A 23,087-nucleotide genomic window follows, 5' to 3' on the forward strand; every position below is an offset into this window, starting at 1 on the left:
GCTGCAAGTCTGCAGGAAAAATAGAAATTTGTCATCTGAAGTGCCAAAAGCCACAGCTCTCCTTAACCAAACCAGCCTGGTGAGACGCACCTTGGTTACCACTCCCCGAGATCTAGTGCATGAACCAAAGCACCACTAAATGTAGGGGAAGCTGGGTCTGGATTTCAGCCTTGTTGTTAGCTCCATTTGAGGCGCATCTATCCACAGTTCATCCAGCTTCCTTACTTTGTTTCTCTGGATGTTCTTGCTGTAACATGGATTTCAACGGTTGATGCTTTGAGAATTTAAAGCTGGGCTGCTCATCTATTTGCTCCCGGTAACATTATTGCTGAGCTGTGCCAGAGACCAAACCTCATTGCCAAAGCCATCAGCAGCCAAAAGTGCCATTTTCTTTCCTGAAAACCTAATCAATTTGGAATCATTGGAAAATAAACTGTCTGTTCTTTTCCTGGGGAAACATCTGATGCCATTTTAAAAAACATATAAAATTGGGTTCTTAGTGAAGCTGGCAATGAAATTTTAAACAAGATAAACCTAAGATTATAATTTTTGGTTTCTTTGGTTATTTTGGCATACCTGAAAGCACACGACCTTGTAAAACTGCTGCATCCCACAGTCCCAGGTCAGAAATACCATCATCTTCTGGAGGCACTGGCATGCATATCCAATAAGGAGTTGCAGTATATAACGAGAAATAGCCATTTAAAAATAATCCTACTCATAGAAGAAGCTTGGAAAGAAGATTTATTTTTTCAGCAAACCAGTAACCTAAAGCATACAACAAATTGTGTACAAACCCTAAGAATAGAAAGCCTCAAGTATTTAGTGCCTTAGTACGCTTGCCCAACTGATTTGAATCCAGCAAAAGGAGCTTAGGAATGAATTATTCTTTATATAGAGATTTTTCTGTATTTTCTGTCCCTCCTTATTTCTGTCTCTGCTAAAGAAGGAAGCCTGGAAACTGTACATCGCAGTGAAATAGGTACCAGAAGATGCTAGATTTGCGATGTGGCTTGGTGGTCCTAGATGAAGTTACAATCACAGTGAATTTGATTTTTTCAAAATTCTTGTTGTCTGCTCTGGCCCCATTCTTCACATCTCCACCTGGAGAGAAGAGTCTGAAGAATGGAGGGGGGAAAAAAAATCTGATCTTTTCAAGAGCTTCCCAAGCTGGTGATGGGCTTGCCATGGTATCTGTGTGTTGTGTGGCACGTGATTTCTGGGAACTGTGTATGTGCCTTGTGAACAGCCAGGATTGCAATGGATGGCAACCACATCTGACACATCACAATCAGATACCACGTATCTGGGAACCCTAGGTCAACACTGAACTGCCTGGAAATACATCTGGACAAAATTTCTGCACAGTTAGAAAAAGCACGTCCAGGAAAATCAGACATACGGTAGCCTTCCCACTCACCAGCAGGGCTGTGCTGGCCAAAATCATAGAAAGCATGCTGGTAGAGCACAGAAATATCCTTTGCTGATGTAGCTTACTCCATTTGAAGAGATGGTTTGGGCTGCAAGATCCAAGCCGTGTCTCTGCTGATGGTGTTGCCAGTGTGGTTTGACTCATTTATTTACACCAGTGAAGCTTTTAACCAGTAGACAAGACCTAACAACAGTGAGGGAAGCTCAAACTAAGATCTCTGTGGCTTACTGGGAGTGACAGCTGGTCTCACAGCTATTGCTGACAAGATTTAGAGATGCTGCCAGGTTTTTTCTTCCTGCAATGAAGGTGACATACCCCAGCTGAAGGATTCAGCAGAGCCTTCTGAAGTGGATGAATGTCATTGCTCAGTGAGGCCAATGGGTCGTAAGGGGACAAGCTGATACAGAGAGTTTAGCAGAGCTTCAGTGGAAGATATATCCAGATGGGGAGGAACCAGTCTGTATTTACAGTTCTTCTGATACAGCCATGAGATGCCTGTGACCTCCCCTTTGTAGGAAGGAGTCTACCTTCCCTGCACATTCATAAAAGAATGTGTTTGATCAACACATCAGCGTTTGTATTTTTTATGTGCATTACAATTCCTCCTCATCATGGAGAGGCAGATGCAAGTAATGTGGCAGTTTTTGTTTCAGGAGATGCTACAGCATAGCAATTCAGGAGCATATATGAGATGTGCAAAATTGCTCTGCTGGTGAAGATCAAGAACTTGGCCATCACCAGGGCCGGGAACATGAAAATTGGGCTTTCTCCTATTTGCAAGGAATTTCTATTGTCTGTTCTTTCAAAAGATCCTAGTGCGTAGTCCAAGGAGACTGATGGAGAAATATAACTAATTAGAAATCCCAGTTATGTCTTTACACGTTCATGTCTTGCTTTGACATTAAACCTTTGTGAGTCATACCACTGTTCACTCTCCAAGCCTGCAAGCTGCTAAGCCTCGCAGCACTGCTGCAGAGCTGGGTCTGCAAGCATCACTGTCGCTTTGCAACACAAATACCCACTGATAAATGGGGAAGTGATCTAGTAGCACATCCCATAGAGAGTTGATTACAGAGCTAGTTATGGATGACCGTTTCCCAGTCTGCTGCTTTTATTAGTGATGGCTTCTTTGTTTGGCTGCCAAAAGTGTAAATTACTGGTGTGACACTGGCTGCTTGGCACATCACGCTCGTCACAGCTGAGCGGCCACTCAGCTTCAGTGAGAAACTAACTCCGAAAGTGCGCTCTTGGAAACTGGGAGCAAAAATAGTGAGCACATATACGAGCGGTATAGAAGGGACAAATCGCATATTCCCGAGCTGAGAAACTGTCCTTTGTGGAGCTCTAACAGCACTGGCAAGGTGGGCTCTTGCAATGTTTGACTTTGTAGAACGGAGCTATTCCCTGCGGGGAAGTGAAGAGCTGACACAATTGTTTAGGGCTATAAAAGCCTGAATTGCTCCTTTGTGTTAAGAGCAAGCACTTATGAGGCCTGTGTTTCAGATGAGAGTGAAAACCCTCAGATATGGCTAACTTTGTGAGTTACTTTTGTTTAGCTAAGATACTGATACTTTTCTGTGACTTCAAGAGTTGTGAAAATAATACCTTCTTAAGCATGAGCCAGGAGTTCAGAGGGAGAGATGCTGTGCTGGTGTGTAGATGCTGCTGAAAAGCGTGTTGCCATTGCCAAAAACCATGAATTGTTTTTTTCAGGAATACTTCTGTTTCTTTTTGTCAAATCCAAAATCTGTTGTCTGCCCTGTGGCCAACAGGATCAAACGCTGAGAAAATGAACTCTCTGGGGTCCCTAAAGAGAGAGAGCTATATTTAGCTGCTCATCGCAGCCAGTTTGTGTCCTGTGTGTGCAAGGATGGGTCACAGGTTCTGCTGCTGCATGTGAGACACTAATGCTCAGTGCACAAAGCAAGCCAATATTTCTGTCTCATTGCTATAGCTTCCACCTGAAACTTTGCATCCAAGTCCATTTCTAAAAATCAGTATATTGTGGTTTCTGTTTTATATGTGCTATGTATTGCAGTAATAATAATACAAATAGAGGAGAAGATTATGCATTGTAAGCAGAAAGTTGTGCATGGCAGATAAATAGAAAATGAAACAACTATTCCCCCATGGAATAGGATGGGATGGATGAGGATGCTGTCGGGTTGTGAGCACCAGGGATGGGTCATTGGGGTGGCTGGAACGGATGTCTTTGCTTTCCCATTCCAATGGCTCTTCTTGCTCTCCTAGGGACCAGAAGGGAAACCAGGAAAACAGGGAGAAAAGGGCAAACCTGGCCAGAAGGTAGGAACATCTCCTATTCTTTATGTTTCCTTCTCTGGTCTCCCTTTCTTTGCTCATCTTTGATGTTTTTCTGTAGAAGGAGCTTCACTCTGTAGTGATGCCTGTGCTTTTATTCTGCAGGGCAGCAAGGGTTTTCAGGGGCAACTCGGCGAGACAGGATCTCCAGGGAAGGAGGGGCCAAAGGGGAACCAAGGCCCTAAAGGATCCCGAGGTACCCTGGGACCTATGGTGAGAAGAGCTCTGCAAACGGTTGAACACAACATGCAGAAATGTGACTAGTGGTGGTGGGCACAAGCCCAAATTGAAAGAGAGAGCTGAACAGAGACTTCAGAGCACAGGGAGTAAAACATCGCTAGAGGGGTTTAATTTACCAAACCAGCTTATCACACGCTCTTGAGCTGCACAGGAGAGTCTCCCAAGAGTTGGCTTTGTTGGTGTCCCATGAACACTGTTCACATTACACTGTGGCAGTTCTTCACAACTCCCCGGACAGGTTGAAATACTGAAGACAGTTCTTGAGAAGGGTGAGCTGAGAAGCTATTTTTTGCTCAGAGCTCTCCCTTTGAGACTGCACACTCATGGTGAGAGCTGCTTCCAAGTCAAACAGTGCTGTTATAAGGAACTCTGCCTTGGACTTGTGCCCTGTCTCTACACCCACTCCTGATCTGCTTATCTAAAACATTTGCAGCAAGAAGTAGTACAGCATGGGGAAGGGTTTGAGTTGGGGACTGAAGGTGAGGCTTTCGGAGGGAACAGCAGTGGTATGGCAGAGGTGAAGAAAGTTAATTTGCTTTAGGAACATAAGATGAACAAGTCAAGAGAGCAGCAGTAATAGCAAATACCTCCTCACATGTTACATACTCGTACAGAAACTTCTTGCTCTTATTTTGGTAGAACTTAGTGAAAGAGCAGGAGGGAAAACAGTTATTTATGAACCAAGAACGGTTGTTTCAGAACAGTAGCAAATGAGCGATGGAGTAACAGTTCTGCTGATAGTATTTTCCTGCATTAAAATTATGGCTGCCCAGCATATCCTCCCTTCGTATTCTTTGGCAAAGTCTCCATGGATTATTTCACAGGGAAGCAAAGCAGTATCTGAGTAGCAGTCTGTTGGACTGAACATGCCTCTGCAGTCTCTCTCAAGAAGGCTTTCTTCCACACTAGATGGGATTAGCAAGATTATTTGAGACTACCAAGGCAAAAGCACCTCATTGGTCAGGGGAGCAGATGACCACACTGAAAGGCTCCCATGCAATGCTGAGTGTTACTTTCAGCAGCTTAGTGCACCCCATGCTTGCTGGGGTAACATCTGCAACCTGTTTTGATGATGCTTTCTGTGCTTGCCTCTCCAGGGTGCTCCAGGAAGGATGGGTGTTCAAGGAGAACCAGGTTTAAAGGGTTACCAGGTAAATTTTTTGTTTTCATTCTTCAGTTTCTAGCTGCCCTCAAATACAGTCAAACTGTTACTCTAGGATGCAAAATTTCTCTTAAAATAAGGTCTGTTTCCAATCCTGTGCTGAGCTCAGTTTAGCTTTCTCTCCAGTTTTGGTTTGCATCATGAAGACGTCTCCAAACCGTTTCCTCTGCTGTGCAGTGCATGTCCCTCCAGTACTGAGATGTGCAGTGCAGGGCTCATGAGAGTTAGCAGTAAGCCAGGGAGGACCTTTAGACAAATAGTTCTTTTTTTTTCCTCACATGATGTCTGCTCTCCCCAGGGGCATGCAGGACCACCAGGGCCAGCTGGACCACCAGGGCCAAAGGGGGAGAAGGTAAGATTGCAGAGTTTAGCCTTCTCCTCTCTGGCATGCATGAGCCAGTGCTGCTGTGCTCTGACCTCAGCACCAAAACTCAGCCCCAGGAGATTCATGTGAATGGCATTTGCACAGACCAGTCACAGGCCATGTGGACAGGAACAGTGGCATCCTGAGACAAAATCATAAGTCTGTGTTGTTGTCACTGAAAGACAATCTCAAAATAACCACCTTCACTAGAAAGAGCACTAGGTTTGCTGTGTCTTCACTTAAGTTACCGTACATGAGTTGCACTGCTGTAGCTGTGCCATGCACATCACTTGTGAGATGACATGGTATAGCCAACTTGCTGTAACGGAGGTTTAGGTGTTGTGTTACTTCATGTTGGTCACAGACAAAGCGTGTTGGCATGGGAGTTTCTGTAGCTGAGCTGATGGACGCTGTTACGCTGCTGTAACGCGAGCACGTGTGGGAGCTCCTGTTCCTTTTCTGCTGGGAGGGTGAGCTGTGAAGTGCTTTCTCAGCCTGGTGTGCCATCCAGGCAGGGCGGGGATCCCACCTACGTATTACCCGCTGGGGCTCTGCAAATCGGTGCCTGGACACCTGTGCCACTAGCACGTACTGACACCACGTGCCCTTGTGCCTGCAGAAGAGCCAGCAGGCAGGCGTACTGGGGACTTGTGTTTCTGCTTTACACAAATTCTGCTCAATCTCCAAGACAAAAGAAAGCAGGTCAGCAGCTTCTTGGTACCAGGTCAGAACACGCGGCACAAACTAGCTGATCTTCAGCAAGCAGATCTGTGGGCAAATCGGCTGATAGAGCTTTGTAAGCGAGGCAGGACTGGCCTCCTCTCCACTGCCCTTGCCCCATTTCTTTCGTTCCGTCCCACGTCCTCGATTGTCCACCCACGCGCCTCAGCGAGCCCCTTCCCGCAGCTCGGCTGAGTCAGAGCTGTTACTCCACAGCAGTGTTCCCCTTGCATTTTTCCCCTTTTGCTGAGTCAGCACGGTTGTAACCAGTTCAGGCTGGAGAAGTGACTCACGTTTTAATGGTTTCCTGTCGGCATAGCTTGCTGCTCTGTGCTCCGAGGACAATCCCCACTGGCTTTGGCTGTACTCACAGGGCTCCTGCAGCCAGCCATGTGTCTTCAGTAGCAGCAATGCTTTCTTCCCCGGTATGGGAAGGGATGTGATAGCAATGGGAAGTGGATTTGGGGTCTCCATCACATGAAAAGGCGTGTGAACTCATTCCTGGTTTTTCACCACTGTCGCCACGGCTGAGCAAGCTCTTGGCATTCCCTCCACACTGGTGATCTGCACGTGGGTGGGACTGCAGACCTACCTGTGCAAGCAGGAGTTTCGTTGCTTATAAATGGAGTTCTTGAGACTTGGAGAAGAGATCTCAAGGGCTCATCTTTGCCTTGGCTTTGAATGCATCTTTTCAGCTTAATGTCAGGACAGCCGATTTATGCTTGCTCTGCCTGGAGGCTCTTTGTGCAGGAGGGAATCTCAGTGCTGTAGCAGTGGGGCAGACGAACTGTTGCATTCAGCTGATATTCACGTGTGTCAGAAATTTTGCTTTGGGGATGAACAATATTTGTGTTACTTTTTCTCTCCTATTTCTTAATGCTGAAATGTGTCTATGGCACAGGAACAGCTGGTAGTGGTCCTGTTGCTTTTCATCTCCATCACTGCTATACTGAATTTCTTCTGTATTTCCAGCCTGTCTAGTGCTGTCCCATCTGCTGTCTTAGCTGCACTTCTAGCTTTTCCAGACTTCAGCAGCTCTCCTGAGGTGCTAAGTGGCAACTGTTAACCAAGCATCACCAGCTCAGATTAATAAAGTGAGAGTTCATGGCCAAGCACGTTGTCTGTTGAGAGCCTGGCCAGAGATTTCTCACAATCTCACTATGGAAATTTGAGCATCCCGGAAAAAATCTGTGAGTAGTGACTACCAAAAGCAATTAGCCGTTGCCTTTAAAGCAGGAGGAATAAGAGAGGTGCAGATATTTATCTCTGTTGTTTAAACTGCAGTTGCTGCCTTTTTTAATCCCTCTTCATTCAAAATTGTCATCTTGAAAGCTCCCATTGTTTCAGTATCAAATAGTCTGCAAGTCATTAATCTGAAGTCCTCAGTGAAACAGTCTTCTCTTCACCGGAGCTGATTTGACAGAGCTGCCTGTGCTACTCCGCTCACCTAGTTGCAACAAAAATTCCCAGCCTGTAGCTCCTGCGTTTGGTGAAGTGCGACACGCTCGTGAAGTCTCAGCTGTGAAGGGAGTCAGACTCAAGGAGATACAAATCCTGTTTTCCCCAGGCAATGCTCTTACTGTCTGGATTGGAAATGGCTTTGGGGATTAAGCCTGGCTAGAGCCCCTTCCATTCCTGCAGTGGTAGAAGATGTATTAGGGACGTATTCTACCAGTGAGCAGCTGCCAAGGGTTTGGACTGACAACAGTTGGGATCCACAGAAAAAAGCAATCACAGGGTACCTGCAAGAGTAAAAGGCAGTGGCTGTACCTATCTAGAAGAACATTCTTCTCCAGACGGACACTAGAGGAGCACTCCCTGAGATGTAACATGGATCTTTGGTTATCAGGGAGCAGATAGCTCGGCCCAGGATGATAAAATGAATTCTGCATGTAATTATCTAAGCTGAAGCCGAGCAAAAACACCAGAGCATCTAATGCCTTCTGCTGAGAGCACTCAGGTCTGTTAATGTCCATCATTGTTCATCTTCACTGAAAGACAGGTCTGTTGACACAGTGCTGCTGGGAGACCGGCTCTGGCTGAACAAGGGAGCCCAGCATCACGTGCTGACTCACCAGCACCACTTCCTGCAGCATCCAGGTGCTCTACAAGGTCTTACATTGAAGTTCTCTCATCTGTTCTTCCTTCATACCTCCTAAGATTTGCCTGAATCCAAGACTAAAGGTAGGAAGCATCCTTCCCTCTGGATCCCTGTAACTTCAGACACACATGCAAGCATTAAAATGAAAGACTGAATCTGAAAACCGAAGAGGAAATGGAGATGGGACCATGACAGCTCTGTGATTTTTAAACACCATTATGAGTTTAGCTTTGCTGAGGAAGGAGAGTATTTAATGGTGGAGAAGGTCTTCCCTTTTCCAGAGAAGTAAGTGGAGGCATTATGGTGGAATCCAGCCCCGTTGTGCCATCCCAGCCAGCTATTCTGCTGCATTTAATACATTTACAGCTCCACAAAGGGGCCTTGCTCAGAGCAGACGCCTGCATTTGGCAGCTGCTTAAAGCAGTCCAGATGGGATCCTTTTAAAAATTACAAACTGGTGTATCTCACTTTGGGACAGGAGCCAGCAACAACAAGCCTTCCCTTCTTCTCCATGCATTTTCCATTTGTATCCCAACATGTTTACTTTTCTGCCCTTTACTCTAACTTTTTTTTTTTTCACTGCAACTTTCCAGAAAATTAGCACAGACCTTTCATCTCCCTCCTGAGCAGCTGAGGTATCAGGAAGTCCTGGAGGAACCCAGCCTCATAGTCCTAGAGCTGAGCAGCTCTGCAGGATTTTCTTTGTCAGAAGACAGGATGAGATTGGGAGGGGAATTACACTCAAGGAGACTAAAGCTTCTCCACTCCGCTTTGTAGAGGAAGTCTGCAAGTCTCGATGCTCTTTAAAGCTCTGCAGAAGTGTGAGCTTTCTTTGTGTTCATCACACCCACGATGGAAAGGTGTTCACATCCTGTTTGAGCAGAAGCAATCAGTGGCAAGACTTCCACATATCAATATTTATGCTATGATTTTTTTTTTCTTGAGATTTGAGAAATGTGGGAGCTTTGTTTCCCTTCTATTATGCATTCTTTTGATAGTGGCTAGAAAGCAAACCAGGTGCCAGGTATTCAGCTGCAGCCTTCAACTGGCAAGTTCATTAATACTAGAGATTTGTTGGCAGAGATTGTTAGACATTATTTTTCTTTATCTCTGCTCTGCCACCCAAATCTCCCATTCACATTGCTCAGTGTAAGATTTGCAAGCAGTTCTGGCACACTTTCTTCCTATATATTTATTTTATCAAGATACTTGCCCCCAAACCCACAGAACTGTGCTGAAGTTCACCACCTAGCACATTATCTCCTAATGAAGATATAACTATCACTTGCAAGTATGTTTAAAATCCTAGCAACATTCATCCAACAAGTGTTGCAGCAGCCATGAAAGAAAATGCCATTATCATCTATTTGTAATGGAGGCATATAGATCAAGCTCTTTGCAATCTATTGAGGGTTACTGCAAGAGATTTTGCCAAACCTCAAGAAATTTTATTATACCAAGCTGTGAATGTTGATACTGGTGCCCAGCCCCAGTGAGAAGTCAGCGTGGATCAACATGTCCCCCTCAACAGTGGCACAGCTCTGATTCCAAGCAATGGGCCCAGTTCCTACAGAAAACAAGCCGTCAGCTCCACTGTCAAAGAGGATTTTCACTGCTCGTCACTTGCTGCTCCGGATGTGTCATTATCAAACGTCACATGTGAAGCATCCTAAACACCTTCTCCCAGGGCCTGGATCACTGAGGCACTACCCAAGCACCCTTACCATCAGCAGCTCCAAATTGAACAGAAAATGAGAGTGGTAGAGAGAAAATGAAAGACTTTCATCATAAGAACATCAGAAAAGGCTGATACAGCCACTGAGAATTGCATAAATCTGCAAAAACCTTGGCTCTGCATAACTGATTTTGTAGATTTGGATGTTCAAGGCTCTAGGAGCACCCCAAGTAATCTAAACACAGCAGCTCCACAGTGCCAGAATCCCCCAGACTGTCTTTCTCCAGTAGCTGCAACATCAAAGAGGCTGGGAAACATGTTCTTCCTAAGCAGCCAGAGTGCCAGAGACTCAGTGATATGAAGCAGCCAAAAACCAGAGAAGCTGGAATGTAGCTGTCTTCTATGGGGAGCTGAGAAACCGCTGTCTCTGAGCTGGACTCCAGAGAAAATAGGACACCATGACCCCAAGTGACTTATACAACTGATTTTTTTTTTAAAAAAAAAAAGAATATTTGTGCTGAGAGTCTTGAAGGATCTTTCTGTAGATGTTTTAGAGAGACCTCAGTTAAAAGTAATCTGGGTGATGTTACCTACCAGCCAAATCACGAGCTCTGAGCTCTTGCTCGGGAGCACCCCATCCATGAGTGGAATTTCTCATGCAGTGTGTGAGAAGGGAGTGTATGAGTGTGTAAGGAACTGAGTCTTACCTGACCGATCATTAGAAGAGCCCATAGTGGTGGCACACAACCAGGGAGAGCATCAAGACCACCCTTGTTCCCTTGACAGCACACGCAGCACTCGGTGAGGGTGGGAAAATGCTTAACTGTTGGCAATAAAATTCAGAGACGGAGAACTATTTCCCTTATTGTCTTAATTACATGCTTCTTGTTTTAGGAATTGTTGAAAATAATTCTTTGCACCTTGTTCTGTGGGGAGGGCAGTTAAACCAGGCAGGAAAAAAAATCAGAGAAACTGGAAAAGCACTGCAAAAAGTCAGTATACTCTGGGTTATGAAACAAAAAATTAACGCAGGCTTCCTTTAGATGAAGAACTGTTAAATTCAGCAGAGGCTTTGGTTTAGGTTCCCATGATATGAAAGGATTGGTTCAAGTCTGGACAGAAGCACCTGCCATATATGCTGTCGTCTATATTAATACTAATGTATTTTTATTTACAGGGAGAACAAGGTGACGATGGGAAGGTAGAAGGCCCGCAAGGACCACCGGGAGACAGAGTAAGATATTAAATCCTTTCTCTGATCAATCCTGGCCTGACTTCTGCAGGTGTACTAGCTGAGGTGCTTCTGTACTTGTAGAACATGCAGGAGCTATGCATATTCTGTGGATGACAGGTTTTTTGCACTGACCTTAAACCTTTGCTGTGTTTTTGTAGGGTCCCATTGGTGACAGAGGTGATCGAGGGGAGCCCGGAGACCCCGGTTACCCTGTGAGTCTTTTTCCCAAGATGTGATTCAGAAAGTGATCGTCTTGGGGAAGTGCTTCCAGTCTGCATCAGACCACAGGACATCCATCCTTTGCCCAGCCCTCACAATTTATAACCGACTGTATTCCCTTGTCCACTGCTGCACATGGTTGTATTTCAAACAAGAATGAGATATTCAGTTATCTTTACCTGAAGTGGTAAAAATTTTGCTGAAGGCAAATTGTAGGTCCTGAAGATCAGCATCTCATAATGCCATGCACCTGCTCACTAGACTGAAAGAATGAGCAGGACCATTTCATTAGAGATATTTGTAATTATCAAGGAAATACCCTGGGAAACATGTATACAAGATAGGTCATGTCAGTGCTGGACAGCATTCAAGACTAGTATGCCCATGGCTGTAGACTCAAGGCCAAACACTTTCATTAGAGGATCTCTATTAACTTAGAGTCTTGGAAGCTTCCAAAAGCCTCTTTATCAGGATTTCTCTCAGAAGCAAGACCAGAGTTATGAATGAATCTCTTGCGCTGCTGATGTCCTCTTTGTGGAACATCTACAGCTAGTTTGTGCTGATCTGAAAAGGCTCTTGGGACTAAGCCTTATCTCCATCCAAAAGCAACTAGTCAAAGCAACTTATTACAGTAATGCACAGAACGGTCTTAATTCATTACCTTCAGATGTCTTCCTTCAGCAGTGCTGCTCTCTTTTCTGTAGGGCAGCAGTGTCCAAGCATTCATTTAGAATAACGCTGTGTGTATTTAGGGATGCATTAGAAAGCCTATCTTCTTGCTTAGACAGTGACTAGCAGTCTCTCTCTGCTGCCTCTTTCAAGAACACTGTGCTGAGTCTCAGGAGCAGAGGGAGAGGGAATGTCCGGAGTCAGAGGTGAGCCTGAGAAATGAGTAAGGCCACCTGTGTCAGGGAAGGAATTCCAAGATAGAAATTGAGCTGTTAAGCATCCTATAGCCTACATGGAGCATTGCTTACCTGGGAGGAATTTGCCTGTGTTACAGTACCCACAAGCTTCACTCTTCCCAAATTAACAGAATGCAGCTACATGCGTCTTTCCCTATCCCATACATGTTAGCATCCGTTGTTATTCCCCATTGCCAACAAAGTACCCAAGAACAAACTAATGTTCCCTTTCTCTTTTTATTCAAGGGTCAAGAAGGGCTCGATGGAGAAAGAGGAAAACCTGGACAGCAAGGTTTACCTGTAAGAGATACTGCTTTATTGTAAGCTACTCAATGTGAGATGCATGTGAAAAAACAGGTGCAAAAGGCAAGGAAGGTAGGAAGAGCTGCAGTAGGAAATACATGCATTCTTTGTAAGGCTTCTAGGAAGAATTACAGATTTTATTTTGGGGTTTAAATCTTAGTGCTCTGTCATATAGCTTAGAAATGGGTAAAACTGCTATGTTCACCAATTGAGTTAATTTATTTGAGAGGTGGTAGTCCCTCAGAATGTCAGGGACGGAAGCAGGAGCTTTAAATTTTCTTCAGAAAAGGACCGTTAGAAACATGCAGAAAGAAGCTGAAGTGGAAGGGATCTGCAGGTGTGTCCTTACTTGCCACCTTCTCTTTGGCATTAGTCCAGAAATTGCATGTTTTGCCTCTTTGCCAATAGCAGATTCCCATGACACAGACAGACACACAAGATTGGATGACCAGAAGAACGTTTGGAGAAGCGTGTGTGTAAGGAAGAGAGCGGTTAGCAGTTCATGAAACATCCCCTGTGCCTCACTCCTCCATAGGCAGCTCTCTAGTATCTGGCCTCCAGGCTAAACCAAGAAAAGGGCTGCAGCGTGCAAAAGGGAGGTACTACAAACACCAGAGATGTATTCACTACATAAATCCCTATTTTTACATATAGCTTGTACAATACCTTTCTCAAACTAGACTCCTTCCTGTCTGCTTCTCAGCATTGTTTTCCAGGAACAATCTGGGCTTTAGTGATGACTTCTCCAAACACAAACACTGTCCAAGCGAGGGAGCGCATCACTTCTTCAAATGACACCCTCCGTAGTGCTCTCTGGAGACATTTTTCCCCAGGAGGCCTGTCTGAGCACAGCCTGTACCCCTGAATTGTTTTTGCAGAGTCAAATGTTGTCAGAGGCACAAAAAATGCTGTTCATTATACTTCATGCAAGGTACTGCCAGAAGAGAAATTCAAGCAGATTTTTCTTGCTCATCTGTTCTAGGGGGATCCTGGACCACCAGGCCAGCCAGGAGCAAAGGGATCCAAAGGTGATGTGGTAGGTTTCAGCAGGGTGGATTTATGGTGTCCCAAGTTTAAAGAAAATACGTAATTAATAGGACTCTCGTGTTTTTCCCCACCATGTGTGATTTGGCCTATGGTTTATGCCTAGAAGGACTATGGAGGACCTAGTGGGGGGGCAGTAAACATGTATTTGAGCGTCTAAGCCCAATAGTTTGTTGGTTTTATGTTGCTGGAGAAAATCAAGACAATTACAGCTCCAGCATGGGTGAATCTCGGGCAGGTCCTAAGTCATTGCCTTGGGTTGTGTCTTTTTCCCATACCACTGTGTTTGCTGCCTCCAGCTGGCTTTCCTGTCTCTAAGGAGATTTGAGCCAGGCAAATGTCTCACTCCCTCATTTGAACCATAATTTTTTCTGGCTTGAAACTTTCCAAATTTGGAGTCTAGTTACCCTTATAGTTCTTATGCTTCTTGAGGATTCTGCCCCTCTTAACCTTTTGCCCTTACTGAGCAAGAAAACACATCACACACAGTTCTTTAAAGGTTTGTCCTGATACCTTCTCCTACCTCCATATTTGGCTGAAATGGCAGCTTGCTAATTATTCTCATTTGTCCAGGACTTTATTTGCTAAAACATAAGCATGTGACCTCAATACTCAACAAATTACATCTGCCAAGAGGGAGCAGGAAGGGTTTTTAATCTGACCCCACTGGCTTAATGCTAGAAGATAGTCTAACCTACAGCAAGTGTTTTTGGCAAAGAGTATCCCAGGTGATAAGATAAATTAACCCTACTCACCAGTGGATGATCCAAAACTGCCTTTGGGTCTGCTGAGTAGCAGAGGAAGCCTAGGAGTATACCCTAGGTGTATTTCTTCTGCAGCTGGCCCAGTCCTCTGCCGAACAATGCACAGAAAATGCAGTTCTTTAATTTAGAAATATATTAGTACGTGATCTCACTAAGACAGCCCTAGTGAAGGTGATGAGGCTGAGTTTTCTGTTCATTCTGCAGAAATGAATCCTTTCTATCCCTAATAAACCGCAGGATTGTTTCTTTTACCTCTTTATTCACAAAGCAGAGTTGCAGGTTTTAGACACAGGACACTTATCGTTTCAGTTTCACTTAACTTTTCAACAAAGACGGAGTTACTAGCAGGGAAGAGGCTCAGAGCAGCCCTTACTGAGTGCCCTGCAGAAAGTTTACTCGTTGCTCAGTTCTGTGCTGTGCTGTCAAGGAACTGAGAGAGGACACAGGTTTGAAGCATCTTGTTCTAATGTTTGCCAGTGCACTGAGTCCTTCCTCGAGTTCATCCTGCTTTATTTGTCCTCATCTGCTCTGTATTAGGAAAATGTAGGTCCTTGCCTTCTAGCTATTCATTCCTGCCCTAGAACTCGCAAGACATACGAAGAACCGCTTGTAATAAAACCAATAGCAATTCATCTCCCAGTGCTGCAGCAACTGGCTTTATAAATCTCCTTTTTATAAAACTCTTTTCAAACATTATCCAAAGCACACCCTGAAATCAGGCTTCAAAGTGGGGTTGTGTTAGAACTGCTGCAATTTTAGATGTTTTTCTTTTTTTTTTGTTTGCAGGGTCAAAAGGGAAAGCAAGGAGCACGGGGCAGTGCAGGGAGCAGAGGCTCACCGGTAGGTAAAGATTCAATTTCTGCCCCAGCAAGTGCTGTGCAGACACCTCCATCATTAACACCTTTGTGATTTTAGGGCACCCTTGGGCTACCAGGACCTAGAGGAGTGGTGGGCAGGCAGGGTCAAGAGGGTGCCCCTGGAGTGGACGGAGTGCCTGGGAAGGATGGTGTGCCTGGGATGCTGGTGAGTTTGCAATTGTAGTTTTATAGCACCAAATGCAATAAGAGCTAGAAAAAAAAATTAATGCAGGAAAAGTGGATATAGTCCAGCTATAGATTATTTTATGTGCTATATTAATAGTATATAAAGCTATATAGCTATCCAGCTATTTTATATGCAGCCAGAGTGGATCATGTGTTGCTCTTAATACCACACACGCACATGGAGGCAGGCAGATGCCTTTGCACAGCCAAGTCTGTAAGCAAACCAATGCTTCTGGCATGACAAACAGATGCTTATGTGCACAGACCTCTCTACATGTATCTGCAAATCCACCCATGCCCAGATGTGTGCTTGCTTGTTGAGGACAGAATCACAACGCTCTCCTGTCCCTACAAAAGGAGATGTGCATAGGTGGAGAAAGTGTCTTGTTTCCCTAACCTCTCCTGTGTTTCATTTCTAGGGAGAGCAGGGAGATGATGGGGAAGAAGGTGTCACAGGGATGTCAGGCAAAAGAGGGAACCCTGGCATAGCAGGACTCCCAGGAGCACAGGGACCACCAGGATTTAAGGTGAGTTTTTGGCTCCGTAAGATATTGCTCCTAGTAATTCACTCTGTGAACTTGGCTTCCTAGGGTTTTTAATCTAGAGTTTGGATTCTCCAGGGTCTAATAAAGTTTGAACTCCTGCTGCCATCTTTCACTTAGCTGGAGGCTTAACGAGTCTTTCTCATGATCCAGCCATCTACTTTCCTGAAATCTACAGCAGCTAATATCCTGAAGACATTTATTCATTTGTCGAAGTTCACAAAGTTCTGTTGTCTCTGGATACACGTACCCACACTACAAACACTCCAGCCTCATTTCAGGAGATACCCAGGAAAATAATGTGGCCTTGGAGAACTTGCAGTGGCCCTGCCTGTAGGAAGTCTGGACAGATGACTCTGTTGGGAACTTGGGAGTCCTCCAGCTGCTGCCCTGTGAGGCCTGAACTGCTGATGGGAAGTGTGCACTGCTTGTTTTTAGCATATACTTACAGGATTGCACTTGCTAGACCAATATGGGCTTGGGCATTGTGCTGGGCATGAAGAGGCAGGGAAAACCTTCTTTAGTGACCTTGGGATTTCTTACTGGTCCTTATCCTGGTGCAGGTAGGCCATAGGATAGAAACTGGACCAACAGCAATTCAGCCATTTGTAGAAAGACAGTATGAATGGAAAGGCTTCAGCTGGGTCTGGGGAGACTATCAGGTCTGATTTAAATTACGTCTACCATGTCACTCTTAAACTGTCACTTGCTGCCCTCCAGCTGCCTTGGGTAGAATAACAGGCTGTTACCAAAAATGACTGAAAGACCCTTGAGTAGTTGTGCCAGGGTCACACCCTTGCTGCTGGGGAGTTTGTTGCCTCTTTTCCAGAGCCTGAGCACTCACTTTTTTAGCTCCTCTATCCTAGTCTGCCCCAGATTTGTGTAGCTGGATTTGCTTTGCTCCTGGGGCTTTTGCAAGGCCAAGAGCTGTGGCACAAAGTGTGGTGCTGGGTCTCAGGCACCTCTTTGCTATCCTTCAGTTGCAGAGTTGGTGCCAGGGAAGATGTTGGCTTTGTAGCCTTTGAGTTAAGGTCCTCCAGCTGAAACCTTGGAATGTCTTCAACATTTTAGATGGATTAATCATCAATTACTATGAGAAACTGCAGGGCAGGACAGGCAGTATACAGAAGCGCAAATGGAAGTTGAAGTTCTCAGCTCCAATCAGGCAGTACAGCTCTGCTGACAGCTCCTGCTCTGCGTGGAGCACAGGAGGAGACACAGCCATACCCATCACTGGTCTCACAATGTGCATCCCACAATAATCTGCCTTAGCAGACCTGAGGGATCTCCTGATGAAACTATGTTGTTTGTGCCTAACTGTGCCTAACTTTCCATCTATGGCTATTTCAGCTGAATGTTGCTATTTTTATCCCCTGTCCTTAGGAATTACTTGGATTCTCTTATTTTTAGGGTGAAAGAGGATTGCCTGGGCAGACTGGCCAAACAGGGAAGCGAGGATCACCAGGTGGTACAGGGCTTCCAGGGAGCCCGGGTGACCCAGGACCCAAAGGACAGCCGGTTAGTGATCAACTGAAATGATCAGAGCTGCTTTTACACTGTCTTCTGTATGAAAAGGAAGCAGATCTGCGGGCCCGGATAGCAAGGTTGACCCAAGGACAGTCTCTTACCGAAGAATTCCTACTTGGCTTGCCTGTCAGCATAGTTTTCTCCAGTGTGCACACTTTCCTGCTCTTCACTGCTCACTTGTGCAGGAGATGTCTATCCCATGTCCACATTCCCTGAGACAGCACAGTCGCACTGTTCACGTCCTCATCGTTCCTGTGATAAAGCTGTGTTAAGTGCTGGTAGTTGGTCCACAGAACCATATCAAACGGGCTCCACGATAGTGTTTTTGATGAGAAATGTTAAGATAAGGACATGTGGAAGTGTTGAGAGCTGGAAGTGGACCGTGTAATCCAAACCATCCAGAAGGTGCAGAGGGGAGCTAGTTGCTCTGTTGGGACTGTACAGGAAATCTGGGAGCAGATAGATATCCTGGTGCAGTTTCTTGGGCAATGGAGCTGTGAGGTCAGAGCACAGTGGGGGAAATACTGAGAGTCTTCTGTTGAAGCAGAAGTTAAATGCCCACACCTATTCCCCAGGCAGGCTCCTAATTCTTAGTGATTTTATCTATTTTACCAGCAGGATTGTCTAACTTAGCACTGATGTGTCACAGTTCCTCAGAGAGGCTATACTGGAAAAGCTTAAGCTATTTAGATTGGGACCTCTTTAGGTCAGGAATAGTTCTTACAGTGTGCAGAGGAGACTATAACTACTTAACTTCTTTAGAATCACTTATTGTGATACTTACAGAAACCCTGAAGCAGGAACCATTTTAAATCCCTTATCTGCTCTGTCTCTTCTATCTGTTCAACATCTTTGCAGCAGTGGGGTTTCCAGCCATCTGAAACATGCAGGCATGTGCAACCACTCCCTTTCCACAACAGTCTAAGCATCTCAAGAACACGACCACCAACAGAAGATGTAGTTAAGCCAAGAATATAAAACTAACATTAGGAGAAGAAAGATTAGGATTGATGTGAAGCAAAGGCCAAGGACAGCTCAGGTTATCGTTGATTGGGAGCAAGCTACCTTTCTCCCCGTTCTCCGCACACAGTACCGTGGGATGCTTCATGCGCCTGTGGGAAAGCCATCGCTGGCTTAACCCATGTGTGTGACCGATGCATCACAGGGCTCAGGGCGGTGACTAATTCACATCCCTTGGGCTCAGAGAGGTTTTGTGACCCACAGCGTGGTGGGACTCTTTGACCAGTTGTATTGACTTTGTGACATTGTGTTGCTAAAGGGCAAGGCTGCCTGCATGATGGAATACGTTTATTTCTGTAAAAGTTGTGGGTTTCTGGGCCATGTGACAGTAAGAGTGAACCCCTCATTACACTTGGGAGCTGTGATCACAACAGGGCTAGATCTGATCTGGCTGCCTGTGGTAATGACTCCGTGAAAACACGGACCTAAATAAGTATCTTGAGTTGTGATAGATGTTTTTGACTGGCACACAGATTGTGCCCAACTACCTCACTTAAAGGCCATTTCTATGTTTGTTTATTTTGTATCAAACTTTGAGGTGGCAGTATTCATGCAAGCTGAAAGGTACTAGCCAACAGCATAAGAAAATCATTTTTTCTCTTCTGGGCACAAGTGGTAAATTCATTTGCCCAATACTGTAGTTGCTTACCCTGCAGTAAAAATATCGATCAGGTAGGCTGGGCTGAGGTGACTCTGTGATCTTAGACTTCTCTAAAACCCTTCTGACTTCTCATTCACTTTTGCCCCAGATTTCTCTAGAAGGAGGGCTTGGTTGGTTCTCCTAACACAGGAAAGACCTTAGCCCTCCATTAGTAGCATGTTTGCTTTCCAGAATCCCTAAATGGGCAATTAAATCATTTTGTATCCTTGGAAAGTTTCTTACATTCTACCGATTCCAACCAAGGCCATTCTTGCCAAGCAGTTTCTCACTACTGTGGCAGGAAAACTTCCCAACAGAGGTGTATAGATTGACTCTGGAATAGCCTTGTAATAGAGGTGGTGGAAACCCCATTTCTTGAGTCATCTACAACTGGGCTGAACGAGACATTGTAAAACATCCTGTAAAGTACAATCCAGCATAGTCACATAGTCCAGCCAAGAGGCCAAACAAGTCTTTTCCATCCCTTAAGTTCCTAAGACTGTAGATGAGTCATCCGGTGCATGTTTCTATCTTTTTTTTTTTTTAACAGTGAATCATTTTGCATTTTGACATCTGGGAAGCCTGCAACTATCAAAGGACATATATCTTAAAAGTGATGAAATGAGGGTGTTTGTATAAAAGCATTCTACCCGATGTGGTTTTTTTTATTTTGAGAGTGCATGCTATGTGCTAATCCAGGCTTGGTGGTCTTCCAAATATCCTTTTTTTTTTTTTTTTTTTTTTTTTTTGAGAAATTGAGCAAAAATCCCAGCAGGGTTGAAATGGAAAAGAATTGGGGAATATGCACAGTTATCCTGGTTCTGAGGGGGAGTTTCTGTTGTAAGAACGTGCACTTTTTGATGGCTTGAGTGAGTAGAGTTTGAAATTATCCTTTAGTTGGTTGGTCCAGTTGATATTAGAATAAAAGAAAAGCTTGCTTTAAAGGGTTCTGAGGCCGGTGTTTGCAGTGTGGAGGATGTCCAGGACTGATGCTGGAGTGGATGCTCTCTATCCTGCTTCTGCTGACTATGCTCCAAGCTCTCTTCTTTTATCTCCAGCACCTTGAGAGAAGAGAATCATTGGTAACATCTTAATCAAACCAGAGAAGCTGTTCTGAGAGGAGGAGGATTGACTTTTAGTCTGTAACCCAACGGAAATTCAAGGAGAAATCAGATTAGATTGCATCAAAAACAATTTAGGTTGGATATTAAGGGAAGTTTTAGCAGTAAGAGCACTGATACACTGGCACTGTTGTAGGGAGTGGATGAAATCTCTTTCACCATCAATGTTTCAGGACAAACTAGCCAAGCATCTACTGGAAATACTTTAGGTACACCTCTTATCTAGGGTGAGAAAGGGGCTAAGTCCATGAGACCTGTTGCTGCTTCTAGCCTGACACTCATGTAACTCCGCCTTCAGATTTCCTTTGTACTTTTTGTCTCATTGATTCTGTTTGGATTGAAAAATACTATTTGATTTCTCTTTCCCTGAAACTCCTGAACTTTTGGAGTGACTTTGAGTAACCAGCCATTCAATGTTGACTTACTGGTTCCCTTTGTTCTTTTATTTGTCTTGGCTGTCATTTCCAGGGAGACTTTGGTGAGGCGGGATTTCCAGGCATTGCAGGCATGTTTGGACCAAAGGTAAGAGAATATCTTGTGACTTGTTGGGTTTTTTACCCTCTTTTTACTGAGGACAGACAATGCAATACTTACTGCAAATTCTTCATTAGTCACTTTGCAGAAACCATTGAAACTAAGCCATGATTCCACCTTTCTGTAGTTTATGCATCCTCATTTCTGAAATAATCCTTGAGTGCACGTTTACACATGCTTTGATGGCACTTTGTCCTGTTAAAATGGGTAATAACTGAGGGAAAATGGCTCTCCTGTACCCTGGAGTTGTTCTGCCCCCTTGAATTTCTTTTTTTGCTCTTGCATTGTAAGAAGACATCTTCAGTTTCAGTCATCAGTCTGAGTCTGTGATGCTGATATGTGCTCCTGATGTTGAGTCTTGGCTTGAAATTTAGACTCATTTTGTCCTGTGCCCTGGATAGAGTTTCTCAGGGAATGGGTGACCAGTCTGTTTTCTGAGGAGAGCAAAGGACTTGCAAAACAGAAACAAGAAAAGAATTTTTTTAATATTTGGACCTTCCCATTCCTTAGAGGTAGCACCTCTGTCCAAGTAGCAGAGCTGCAAGCAAAGGCCAAAACATTGGGTGCATTCATTACCGGGACGTGTCATGTCATTTTTGCTTGCAGGGGCCCCCAGGAGACCTTGGTTTCAAAGGCATTCAGGGACCACGTGGGCCGCCTGGTCTCATGGTGAGTGGTTTTCGGTTTGTTTTGTTTGGGAGGATTTTTCTTCCTTCCTCCGTCCTCTATTTCTCTAAGGCTACAGAGTGCTATAACAAGCACAGTGCAGCGGTTCACTGGGGAGCTAGAACACAAGTCACGGCCACAGTACCAGCTCTAAACCACCCAAACACAGCTGTAGCTGACCACACGTGCACAAGGCTATGCTGCCATTGGAGACAGTTGTGCTTTTATGTGCGGCCGAAATCTTTCTATTTTTGTAATGTCTGAGGTTTCAGCTGGGCTGTGACAACCATACGATGAAGGCTCATGTCTTTGGGCCTGTCTTGGAAATGGGTTTGTTTCAGCAACAGGGAATACAATGATCATGGCACTGAAAAGTTGCAAGAGATTCAGTGTTTTTACTGGGTCAAACTTGGTAAAAATGACTGCTAGTTCCCACATGATCATTCATGCATATCTTTTCTTTCCTAGGGAAAAGAAGGAATTATTGGTCCACTTGGAATTCTGGGTCCCACGGGAAGTCCAGTAAGTATCTGCCTCTGCCTTTTTTTTTTTTTTTTTTTTTTTTTTTTTTTTTTTTTTGTATTTTTTAGAAGAGCATAGTATTTAAGATCCAAGCTGCTAAAGGCCAGTATAAGTAAATCCCAGGTCCTGCTCTAACGGGTGAAACAAAATAAGCTTTTGAAGATGAGCAGCTTGAGAGGAGTGCAGATTTAGTCCCTGGCTGCATATATACTGTGTGATGGAGGGAGGATTATTAACTTATAAGTGAGGAGCAACTCTATTGAAGTGTGAGTTTAGGGATGGAAAGGATCAGACAAAAAGGCAAGAATGTTATTTAGAAGGTTTTTTCAAAAGAAGTGTAAGCAAGTTGCCAGATTTTCCAACGAGCTCAGCCTGGGAGGCCCCAGGGAAAAAAAAATCTGATAAAAGTATTAAACTGGGAACAGCTGGATTCTGGGAAGTGTTGAAAAATCCACCCTGGGATGCCTACCCTGCCTGCCCTAAAACGCCAAAGGCACTGAACACAGACTAAAGTTCAGGTCAATGCTTCATAAAAACATGAGAATAAAGTTACTCAAAGCTCGGTAGAAAGAAGCTGATGTTGACAGAAGTAAAAACCAGTAAGATTAAGTAACTCAGATGCTGTCCATGCTTTGGACTCATGGGTAGAAGTGCCTAAAAGGAAGCAAGTGGCTCCTGCTGTTCCCAGCAGGCAAGAAAGGTAGGGACGCCGTGCCCTGCAGCCGCAAGGGAAAGCTTCCCATCCCCTTGCTCCATGTGCACTTTAGCTTGCAGGATCCTGTCTGCTAGACACTGCTCTTCATTTATTCCATATTTACTCTATGAAATGTCCAGTAATAGCTTCCTCCTTCCCCCAGGGGTTGGTGGGGGGGGGTGGATGGGAACCTGAGCTAATTTGCCTAGAGATGTGCTTGGGTCTTTGGAAAGAGCTGCTAGGTGGCAATGCCTCTTAGCATCGGCAGCTAGCGATTGCTGATCGTGCTCTCATTG

The 23,087-nt window shown here is 44.7% G+C and overlaps 1 protein-coding gene across 3 annotated transcripts in view; it reads left to right on the plus strand.

Moving 5' to 3' along the window:
* The window catches only part of COL27A1 (collagen type XXVII alpha 1 chain), a 164,198-nt gene that overhangs the window by 135,063 nt on the left and 6,048 nt on the right, over positions 1-23,087 (plus strand). For 2 of the 3 annotated variants that reach the window (XM_062590624.1, XM_062590625.1), the window contains exons 38-52: positions 3,683-3,736; positions 3,857-3,964; positions 5,089-5,142; positions 5,452-5,505; positions 11,191-11,247; positions 11,406-11,459; positions 12,618-12,671; positions 13,657-13,710; positions 15,269-15,322; positions 15,398-15,505; positions 15,945-16,052; positions 17,478-17,585; positions 20,844-20,897; positions 21,516-21,578; positions 22,044-22,097. In XM_062590624.1, coding sequence (XP_062446608.1) covers positions 3,683-3,736; positions 3,857-3,964; positions 5,089-5,142; positions 5,452-5,505; positions 11,191-11,247; positions 11,406-11,459; positions 12,618-12,671; positions 13,657-13,710; positions 15,269-15,322; positions 15,398-15,505; positions 15,945-16,052; positions 17,478-17,585; positions 20,844-20,897; positions 21,516-21,578; positions 22,044-22,097 — 1,038 coding nt within the window. The remainder of the gene's footprint in view (positions 1-3,682; positions 3,737-3,856; positions 3,965-5,088; positions 5,143-5,451; positions 5,506-11,190; positions 11,248-11,405; positions 11,460-12,617; positions 12,672-13,656; positions 13,711-15,268; positions 15,323-15,397; positions 15,506-15,944; positions 16,053-17,477; positions 17,586-20,843; positions 20,898-21,515; positions 21,579-22,043; positions 22,098-23,087) is intronic. The other variant, XM_062590626.1, reaches the window with a different exon arrangement.

This window comes from Rhea pennata, chromosome 18, assembly GCF_028389875.1.
Source record: "Rhea pennata isolate bPtePen1 chromosome 18, bPtePen1.pri, whole genome shotgun sequence".
Taxonomy (NCBI): Eukaryota; Metazoa; Chordata; class Aves; order Rheiformes; family Rheidae; genus Rhea; species Rhea pennata.